General features: G+C 40.7%; 2 protein-coding genes across 2 annotated transcripts in view; one reads left to right on the forward strand and one right to left on the reverse strand.

Moving 5' to 3' along the window:
• The window catches only part of LOC103277799 (low affinity immunoglobulin epsilon Fc receptor), a 34,486-nt gene extending 26,651 nt beyond the window's left edge, over nucleotides 1-7,835 (reverse strand). Inside the window, exon 1 of the mRNA XM_008104217.3 lies at nucleotides 7,230-7,835. Coding sequence (XP_008102424.2) covers nucleotides 7,230-7,299 — 70 coding nt within the window. The 5' untranslated portion in view covers nucleotides 7,300-7,835. The remainder of the gene's footprint in view (nucleotides 1-7,229) is intronic.
• LOC103277800 (uncharacterized) lies at nucleotides 964-9,757 on the forward strand. The gene is made up of 4 exons (XM_016991276.2): nucleotides 964-1,174; nucleotides 7,252-7,368; nucleotides 7,831-7,947; nucleotides 9,525-9,757. The coding sequence occupies exons 1-4, from the start codon at nucleotides 1,072-1,074 to the stop codon at nucleotides 9,755-9,757; spliced, it is 570 nt and encodes a 189-aa protein (XP_016846765.2). The 5' UTR covers nucleotides 964-1,071.
• Nucleotides 9,758-10,856: the final 1,099 nt, after the last annotated feature.

Below are 10,856 nucleotides of genomic sequence, written 5' to 3' on the forward strand. Positions count from 1 at the left end.
AAGCACAGAGAGTTAGAGCCAGAAAGTTGTGAAATAGCTTGAGAAAGAATCTGTTGAATCTTCATCACTTTGAGGATTTTATCTGATGTGATGGGGTCTTGTACGAGAAAAAAAAAACCCTTGCTTCCGCTTAACTTTGGCTTATCTATTTGTGAACACAGAAATTATTAGATAAGGTTTTATTGTGCAGTTGTATTCATTATCTCCAATATGAAATTTTATACAAGGAGGCAGAAAATCTCATTTTCCAATCCACCTATCTTTTTCTGTCATTTCATCCTCTTTTTTTCCTTTTCAGGAAAAATATGATATGAAGGAAAAGATGGTGGAGCTGCACAATTCAATCTTGCTACAGCCCATCCATCTGCAAGTGCCGGATTCCCCAGTGGTCTCTCCTTTCAAGCAACCCAAAATAGTGCTTGAACTTTTCACTATATGAGGAAGTAGAAGATTTCACTAAGGACACACCTGCCCAAGACACTCAGCTATTTTGAGGTCTCTGTGGGTAGCTACAGTTGGCCATTGTTTCCTGGCTTGGTTATTTAGATTGTGTGTAGTAGTGGTTCTCAACCCAGATATTTTGGCCTTCAACTCCCAGAAATCCTAATGGCTGGTAAAATGGCTGGGATTTCTGAGAGTTGTAGGCCAAAACACCTGAGGACCCACAGGTTGAGAACCACTGGTGTATAGCATGGGGAGGTCAACATTGCCTAAACAGGTTACTTACATAAAAGTTTGCAAGACTGAAAACTAGAAAGTACTACTATACTTTTCAAGACTGAGTCGAAGAGGGAATTTTCAGCAGCTTTTGTTCGTCACACAACCAGGTAACAAGCAACTGCTGCTGAAATTCCCTGTTCCACGCAACCATAAAATGTACAGGTGACAACCAATATGCAGGTGTTGTAGTATGGAATGGAATCTGTCCCTCTCAAAAAAGGAAGAGAAACATAAGGAAACAAAATAAATCAAAAACCACTAAAGAAATGAAAGAAACCCAAATACCATAATGGGAAGGCGGGCCCCTATATTAATCAGTCCAAAGCAGCTCACTTTCTTAAGTGTAGACCCATGTATGATGACACAGAAGCACCAAGTGGAGAAGAGGGTCTCCCACAATGGAGTTGCCGCCCCCTCCCTGCTGAGCCCACAGAGAAGACAGAACATGTGGAAGGTAATTTTTTAAAAACCTAAAACAAGATTGAAAGGGTGGGCTTTGACATATGACAGAATGATTCAAGCATGATATGCTAAGACTATGATGAATATAGTGTGGTCTAGTAGGTTTATATAGTGCTATCTACAGGGAAGGCGTACCTACTGAAGAATTTCAAGCTATGGATGTGGCGTTGATTGTCAGATCCAACGGGAATATTGCAAGTGACAGGAAGGAAAGCAGGGTGGATCTAGGTTTGTTTTCCTGTTTTTATAAGGAGAATAAAGATTGTATGAATGTTCAGATGCAAGAGATAACACGGGTCCTTTATCTTAACTGCTGTGTTGAAAAGAGAATTGCAGCAGGTCTAGCTGGCAGGACACTACTTTCATGGGCATCTACCAACTGCCTCCTTCACAGAAGCAAATATGGGAGAGAGCCTTCTCCACAGCTGCTCCAAGATTTTCGAACTGCTGTTGTCTTTTCTATTCCAATAGATGTTTGTGAACTGATATTTTATAGATAAAAGATTTTTGGATTTTTTTTTGTATATTGTATGGGTCCTAGAGCAAATTAAGCATGAACTCTCCCTAGAGGCCAAGATGGCTTAACTTAAACTGTCATACTTTGACTACGGTATATACTCGAAGATAAGCGGAGTTTATTATCTCTTTTTTAGGTCGAAAAGGCCTCCCTCGGCTTATAATAGGGTCAAGGTTAAGCCGGGTTGCGGAGCCTGGGGGCTACAGTGTGTTTTCCAAAACCTCCCTCTTCTGCTCTCCTCCCAGGCTGGAGTTATCTTATTTTTTAAGAGGGGGAGGGAATGTTTTGAAAAGGGAAAGGAGGGTGAGAGAAGCCCTTGCAAGCCAGGAAGAAGAAAAAGATTGCATGGGTGGAAGGGGAAGAAATAGACAGATGCTTGCAAATTTGCAGGATTTATTATTATTATTATTATTATTATTATTATTATTATTATTATTATTACTGCACAAACTGTTTGAGTCAAAGGGGAGGGGAGGGGAGAAAGGAGATATATTTCATTTCCTCTTTGTTTGTATGGCTCTCTTTCAAACCCACACAATTTCCTGAACTTGCAGAGGAAAGAAAATCTAAACTAGGGATATTCCTTTCCCTCCTTCAACTGCCTGGTCAACTTGAGTGGGTTTTCTTTTTAGTGGGGAAGAAGCAATATCTATTCCTCTCCTCCCACATGTTTACAAAAGAAAATATAGCCTACTTTTTTCAAAAGTTAGCAACAGAAGCTATTTTTTATTTCTAAGGAAACAAAAATGGGGTGGGTTTTTGGAGGGGAGGACGGAGGTTTTAAAAAGCCTTTTCTGGCTACTTTTAGAGTTTGAAAAAGAGAGAATTAAAATAGGTGGGAAAGGGGAGCTGAACAGAGGCCCACATTTTGGGAGGGGGGGCTTTGCTTGCATTTCTTCCTTGGGCAAATGCATGCCCCAAAGCTTGTAAATATGATATAGATTTCCCCCCAGAAATACATCAATTTTATATATGATTTTTTCCCTCATATGTTTGCAGGTCTTTGCAAAACCTATACACATGTATATATATCTAGAGATTTTCATGTACCTGTATATCTGTATCCATATGTATACATTATTTTTATATATGAATTTTCTCTCCCATGTTTGCAAGATTTTGCAAATCCTATATAGATATAATTATCTATATGTAGAGAGAGATGTCTAGATAGATATATATGAATATAGATATATAGGGTTTGCAAATATGACAGTGTGGAAATGCACACACAAATATACACAGACATGTCTAGATAGATATGAATATAGATATACAGGACTTGCAAATATTGCAGTGGAAATGCACACACCCCTATATTAGACAGATGTCTAGATAGATATAAACAGATATATAGGGCTTCCAAATATTGCGAGAGGGAAATGCACATATATAGAGAGATGATTTGCAAATATTTCAGGGGGAAATGCATATGTAAAATTAGTATATATACTTGTAGATCTATATCTAGCTCTGTATTGTTTATAAAGGCATTGAATGTTTGCCTGTTACTATGTTGGAAGCATGCTTGTGTCCCCATGGGGAGATAGAGCAAGATACAAGTGAAGTATTATTATTATTATTATTATTATTATTATTATTATTATTTTGTTGATACCATATTTTTGTTGACCTTCCATTTCCACTTACAGAGCTAGTTTACTGTGTTTCTTTGAAAAACAGTAAATAATATTAAAAACATGCCTCAATTAATGTAATTGTATTGGTATTTTATTTTGAAATTTACCACTAGCTGCTGCATTTCCCTCCCTTGGCTTATACTCGAGTCAATACGTTTTTCCAGCTTTTTGTGGTAAAATTAGGTGCCTTGGTTTATATTTTGGTCGGCTTATACTCAAGTATATACGGTATATCATGAGACAACATGACAATATGCCATATAATAAGAATGGACAAGAATGCTTGGTAAGGTAAAAAGCTGTAGGAAAAGAGGAACGCTGCATTACATGTGGATAGACTCCATTAAGGAAGCCACAACCCTGAATCTGCAAGACCTGAGCAGCAGGTCTATTAATGACAAGGTGACTTGGAAGTCTCTCATTCATGGGATCACCATGAATCAAAGTCAATCTGACAGCAGTTAATAGCAAAACTCAATATTCTTCAGACTACTTCTGCTATTTGGAGATGACAAAACTTCCTAAAAGAATGATTGTGTTTCCTCTGATCTAGGCTTTTGTAATCCTTTTCCATTTTTAAAATATTTGTACAGTATATAAATTGTTTGCTGTTACCTATATATATAAAAGAGAGATGGAATCGCGGCACCGAGCAAAACAACTAAACTACAGGCCCCCCAACCTCGAAACTCGACCACACAACCCATCATCCACGCCTCTAGGTTGATACAACAAAAAATCCCGTCAAAAACCTCCACGGGGCCTTAAAACCCCAGCCGTCAGCCTGGCTGGAAGGCCCCATGGTGGTTGGAGGAGGGCTCTCCACGCGGTGGGGCTGCGGAGTAAAAATTGTCAGGGGCCCAAGCTGGCATGGAACAACCTCCCCCCCCCCCAAGAGCCACCTCAGCCTCCTGCCAGCCAGAGGGAGGCCGCGAGGCCCCAAGGTTTCTTTTTCTGTTTTTTGGATGTTGAGGCCTGCAGAGCCAAAGGCGGGGGGGGGGCTTCCAGAAAGGCGCCCCCCCCAACCAAGAGAAGACCACCGCAGCCTCCTCCGTGCCCCGCAGGCCTCAGGCCGGCCCCGGCCATGAGAGAGCCGGAGCCCGAACCTTCCCCCCCGAAGAGCCACCTCCGCCTCCCACCAGGCCAGAGGGAGGCCGCAAGGCCCAAGGTTTCTTTTCTTTTAACTATTTCTTTTGGACATAGAAGCCTCAAGGGGTGGCCTCAAGGCCGGAAAGAGCCCCCCCCCCCCCCGCTGTGTCCAAAAGGGTCCTAAACCCACCCTTCCCTTTCCCCCTCTTCAAAGGAGGGCCCTCCCTTCCCAGCCTCAGCTGCCTGGGCCTCTGTCTCTCTTCCAGGGATTGGAAAGAGGGGCCACCTGCCTGTACTCTCAGGCAACAAATATCATATCTACAATTACTGTGGTGTAATAATACAGAACAATATAATCTCTAAAATCAGGACATTAAATACAGAACAACACTCTGAAAATGGGAATTACAGAAAGGAAACAACCAGGGCCAGCTAACACCTCCCAACAAAGGATTCCCCCAGCCAGGAAGCAACCAGGCTTCCAAACAGCAAGGCTATTCAGTGCTGTTCAACCTAACCAAGCAAGATTTCCCCTTCATAGTACACCCTCAGGGTTTCAAGCCATGAGGCTACTCCGTCTCATTCAGCCTGCCCAAGAAAGGATGCCCCTATGTAGAAAGCAGTCAGTCTTTGAAACAGTGAGGCTATTCAGTACAATTCAAATTGGCTAAAACAACCATTTCCCTACAATGCAAGTACCCAGCCTTCCAAGCAGCAAACCTATTCCATTGTATTCCAGCTCACCAACCAAGGATTCACTTAAGGAGAAAACACCCAGACTCTAAGGCTGCAAGGCTATTCACTGCTATTCCACCTGGTCAACAAATGATTCCCATCAGCCACAGCAATGCGTGGCCGGGCACAGCTAGTAATACAATAATGCTGATTTGTTACCTTTCAAAGTTGTTATTCAGATGCCTTGACTGCATATGAATGTTTTCAAAAAAATCATGCCATGTTTTCCTATGCCACCACAAGATTACTCTTTTAAAACTATTTTTATTTTTTCAAGATAATACTATAATAAAGCTATGATGTTATGTGTATATAAGCAACCAAATTACAAAGTGCATGGCTGGGTAAATGGAGTGGTGATACTGGTATTAGTGCAGATAACAAAACAGTACAAATCATGCTATTATAGCATAAATGTGACAAGGATGCGATACACATCAGCAATCAGCTATCATTGCAAGTACAATTGAAGTACTTTTTGATCAGTATAGCCCAGCGTTTCAGTGTGGTGTGATTAAGGATCACCGTCTTCCTTCCAAGATCCATGTCCAGGAGAAAACAGAGCACTTTCTAGCTGTGGTGAGCTCAGAGTCTTTGCATGAATATTGTTCAAGCAGCAATGGTGTGGGGAAGCTGAAAGCACGCCCTGTAGTAGTTCATAGATGAAGCTGGACACATGTGGCTAAGCAACATCAAAACATGATCATGAGGACAGAAATTATGAATAAGGAAGGATATAGAAGCTAATAGAGGCTGAAGCAATTTGCATTTGCCTTAGCTGTCGAGGAGGTCAAGATTCAGCTCCCTCTTCTTTCCCTTTGCTGAGACCCCTTCCACACAGCTGAATAAAATCCCAGATTATCTGCTTTGAACTGGAATATATGACAGAATGGACTCAGATATCCCAGTTCAAAGCATATATTGTGGGATTTTCTGCCTTGATATTCTGGGTTATATGGCTGTGTGGAAGGGCCCTGAATTAATCCAGTGCGAACTACTTTTCCTCTTTGAACTCAGGGCCCTTCCACACTGCCCATTTATCCCAGGATCTGATCCCAGATTATTCGTTTATCCTAGGTTATCTGGCAGTGGGAACTCATATATTCTAGTTTAATCTGGGATCAGATTCTGAGATAAAGGGCAATGTGGACTGAAATAAGATGAGGACAGAGACAGAAAGAGAGAGGAAACAGGAACATTTCAAAGCAGCTTGAATTGTAGGACATTGATTATGACTGTCCTTTCAAAATTAAGTTAACTGAAAGGTGTGTGAAAGTTTATCCTTCAATTCGGTTGGATGACTGGGGTGCAATGGAAGACATCACTAGTCAAGGGACCTTATCACATTGGGATACCATCCGTTTATATCAGTATACATCCCATATTTTTTAGGACTGGATGCATACTGTATTGAGATGGGATGCATACTCTCCTCATCACATCTGATTATTATGATTCTTATTATTTGAAAATACTGCACTTTGACTCATCACACCATGGAAGGCTGGCTCCTCCCAATCCATTCAAAACACCCCCTACATCACTGTGACCTTTTAAAAAGTATCATTGTTGATGGGATGCAAACAGATTTTCTTATCGCACACAAAAACAGTGCTTCAACAACGGAAGAATAATAAACTTTACTAAATCATAATAAATGTTATTTCTATTTCGCCCTATTTCCCTGAGGGGATTCAGTGGTATTTCAAAAACATGACTGGTTGTTGTTGAGTTAATGCTTTTATGATTTTCCTATATTTTATGTATTAATTCATTGTAATTGAATGTATCTTATGTTGTTGTATTTTATTGTTGCATTACTGGGCTTGGTCCTCGTGTAAGCCGCCCTGAGTCCCTTTGGGGAGATGGGGCAGGATTAAAGAATAAAGTTATTATTAGATTTGCATCTGCAAATAATCCATTTCTGTGACACTTTGCAGATGGATTCCACTGGAATACTGACAAGATGGGGCAAACATCACATGATGGGACCCATAAGAAATCATTCTCAAACTGTCTCAGAAACGAGTATTTCCTAATGTGATAAAGTCCAAGACCACACTAACCTCTTCCCTTTTCCTTATTCAGATGAATATGAAAGCTTTGGTGAAGAAAGCAGCTATGGCAGGATCCCATTTCCTTCTGAAAGGAAGAAGCCAAATACACAAGCAAAACAACCAAGCCCTAGTATTAACTCTTTTACAGGTATGAAGAGATCAGACACTTTGTTGCTTGAGCACTGCTGCCCCCTACTGCCTGTTCTGCATACAGAAAGGCTACAGTGTATAGCCCTCCAAATCTTGTTGGATGGCAACTCCCAACATCCTTAACCAATGTCTGGATGTCATAGAAGTTGCAAATCAGCATCTGGAGGGTCACACAGCCTACATCCCCATCACATATAGATTAACCCCATACAGACTTTTTCCATGGAGTTGTCATCCAACTAGTCACCCATCCATTATGTCAGTCCCATGAATTTCTTATCAAGGTGATTTTGTCAATTCCTTCCTTTGAAATTAGCCTACAATGCCTGGTATTTGTTGGCATTTTCCCATTCAAGTACTATTATGGCTTGACCCTGCTAAGTTTCCCAGCTCAGAGGGAATTGCATGCCTTTAACGTTTAGACCACAACTAATTCAAATATTCTTTCTTCCCCTTGCAGCTGAGCCAGCTTTCACTCCTGCCTTCTGGAAAGGCTTTTGGAAGAGAAATGGCATGCTTGTGGTCTTGCCTGTCCTTGTTGGCTGTCTCGTAATTGACATGATTCTTCTCTCACAATGTGAGTATAAGCAACAGGGTTAAGCAATCTGATGGTACTTATAATACGTATAATGTGAAAATTTTAATTTTAAGAAAGGAAAGAGTGAGTTAACAGCAACAGAACAATTAAGCAAACCAGAATAAGATGAGTAAGAACAAATGAGCTCAGTATTTAACTGTCTTCTCGCCTTTGCCAGTTTGCTCATCTCTAGGTGTCAGAAATCATACTAGAAAGGGGTCTGATCCCTTTGACAGTAAGGGTATATTTTGATGTTCAAACCCTCCTTGTGACAATTCCATTAGCCACTGTGTTTTTGTTGTGTGCCCTTGAGTCATTTCCAACTTATGTCAGTTCAAAGGCAGACCCTATCACGGTTGTTGTTGTTGTTGGTGGTGGGTTTTGTTTTTTTGCAAGATTGGTTCAGATGAGGTTTGCCTTTGCATTCCTCTGAGGCTGAAAGAAGGTGACTTGCCCAAGGACCCAGTGGGTTTCTGTAGCTGCACAAGGATTCAAAACCTGTTCTCCAAAACCATAGTCCAACACTCGAATAACTACACCAACATTCCAAAAATGCAAGTGTCCTTTAAAAAATTCTAGAAATGCTCATCTCCATCAGTCTTTTATTTTTCTCTAATGGTCTCTCTCATGTACAACAAAACCATTCCAAACTACTTTGTACTACAACTGGGATAACTTGTAACATTACATTCTTACTGGGCCAATCCATTTCCTCTCCAGATATTGTAAGAATTATAATTAAAGTGAGAGGGGAAGAACAAGCTTGAGGGGCTCACTGCTGTTCAAAAAATCTTGGGGATCTTATCTTGTGAATTGGCTCCACTACAATGCTTCTGGTAAACAACAGGTCAATCAAAGGTGTTTGCTTCAGGTAACTGACTGAATAAATGGGAGAACTGGGAAACATCACCCCATATTTTAAACTGTTTTAATATTTTATTAAATTGGACTCTAGGTATACACTTTTTTATCATGTCAGAAGTAACTTGAGAACATACTACAAGTCACTTCTGGTGTGAGAGAATTGGCCGTCTACAGAGTTGTTGCCCAGGGGACTCCTGGATGTGATACCATCCTGCTGGGAGGCTTCTCTTATGTCCTTGCAAGCTAGAGCTGACAGACAGGAGCTCACCCCATCTCACAGATTTAAACAGGCAACCCTCAGGTCAGCCATTCAACCTTTACGTCAACAGTCAAGTCAGCACAAGGGTTTAACCATGGCATAGGTATACACTGAGGCTTGGTTTTAGGATCTCCCCACCCCCCTCATGGATGCAAATATTCATGAGTGCTCAAATCCAATGGTTTGCAATGGCTTAGTAAAATCGTCATCCTTGTATATAATGGCAAAATCATGGTTTGCTTTTTGGAATTTTAAAAATAATATTTTCAGGCAATGGATTGTTGACTTTGAGGATACAGAATTCATGGATATGAAGAGCAAACTGAATTGGGGCTTCTCTGTTTCAATTCAGTTTGTGTTGTAATGATAGCTCTCAGCATTTCTGGTAATGAAAATGTTCTCAAAGGAGTAATAGGATCAAGAGGGTGGTAACATCTGTCCCTTTCCTTTCCAGATGCTGCCATGTTTTCAGAGCTCAGGAAGCTGAATTTCACCCCCACAACTGACATCTGTGAACCTTCAACAGCCCCTCTATATATTGAAGAATTAAAGAGCACATTAATAGCAGAGTTCAGAACTTTGGAAAATCATGTTGATGAGAAGTATAAAGCAAGTGATAGAAAAATGGAAAAGGAAATATCCAGGCTGGAAGAAAAACTGAGTGCAATGGAAAACAGACAAGGTTAAGTATGAGAAAGAACAAGCTGCCCATAGACAGAAATGAAAGCAACATTTTTAAGAGCGCAATTTAAAAAAAACAAACAAATCATTTCCCCTTTCAAGTTATTTAGATTTTGTAAAAAAAAGTCAACTTTTGGGGAAGATAGTGTTTTTAGATTAGATTAAAGCAAACAAGAAAGTGTATTATTCCCCAGAACCAACATATTTGTGTGTACATGTGTTTTTGAATTTTTAAATGTGAATTTCATGGAATTTCAAAGTGTTGTCCCTAAATGCATTTTAGTAGAAAACTTCAAATAGTCTGTAGAAAGTTAAAAATATTTTCTCCTGCTTATTCAAGGCATAACCTAACTTGCTTCTCCCCCCCCCCCCATTTCACATGCGCATATCATTCATTTTGAATTAAAAGTTTGCTGAAATATTGGAACTGGTCTTCTTTTGGGGGAAATTAGACCTATTCTTTCCATACTGTTTCTGCCTATAGTATTATGTCTTGGCATACCTTAACTGAGGCATACCTGGATAATAACAGAGTGCGTGGAACATATAAATGCCATTTTCAGGGGGGGAAATGTTTCTGCTATTGTGGGGAACCCGTTCTTTGACCAAGTAAAAGAATGCAAGATATAACATCGGAACCATACAAAGTGGTGACCCCTGAACCATTGGCAGCTGCTCCCTGAAGTTTCCAGGGAAGAAAGAAACAACTGTACCCAGTCAGACCAAACAGTGCTCGTCCCCATCATCAGACAGCCTTTTTCATGTCAGGAGCAACTTGAGAAACTGCAAGTCGCTTCTGGTGAGAGAATTGGTTGTCTGCAAGGACATCGTCCAGATGTTTTGCTGTTTTTATCATCCTTGTGGGAGGTTTCTCTCATGTACCCGCATGGAGCTGGAGCTGATAGAGGGAACTCATCCGTGCTCTCCCCAGGTTCAGGTCAGCAACACAACCTTCAAATCAGCAGTCCTGTTGGCACAAGGGTTTAACCCACTGCGCCACCAGGAAGCACTGATAAAGATGACTGAGACTCCCTATGTTACTTTATCCTCTTTCAGTTGTTTGCCCCACGCCAGAACCTCTGCAATGGGAAGAATTTGGAGACAG

Source organism: Anolis carolinensis, chromosome 2, assembly GCF_035594765.1.
Source record: "Anolis carolinensis isolate JA03-04 chromosome 2, rAnoCar3.1.pri, whole genome shotgun sequence".
Classification (NCBI taxonomy): domain Eukaryota; kingdom Metazoa; phylum Chordata; class Lepidosauria; order Squamata; family Dactyloidae; genus Anolis; species Anolis carolinensis.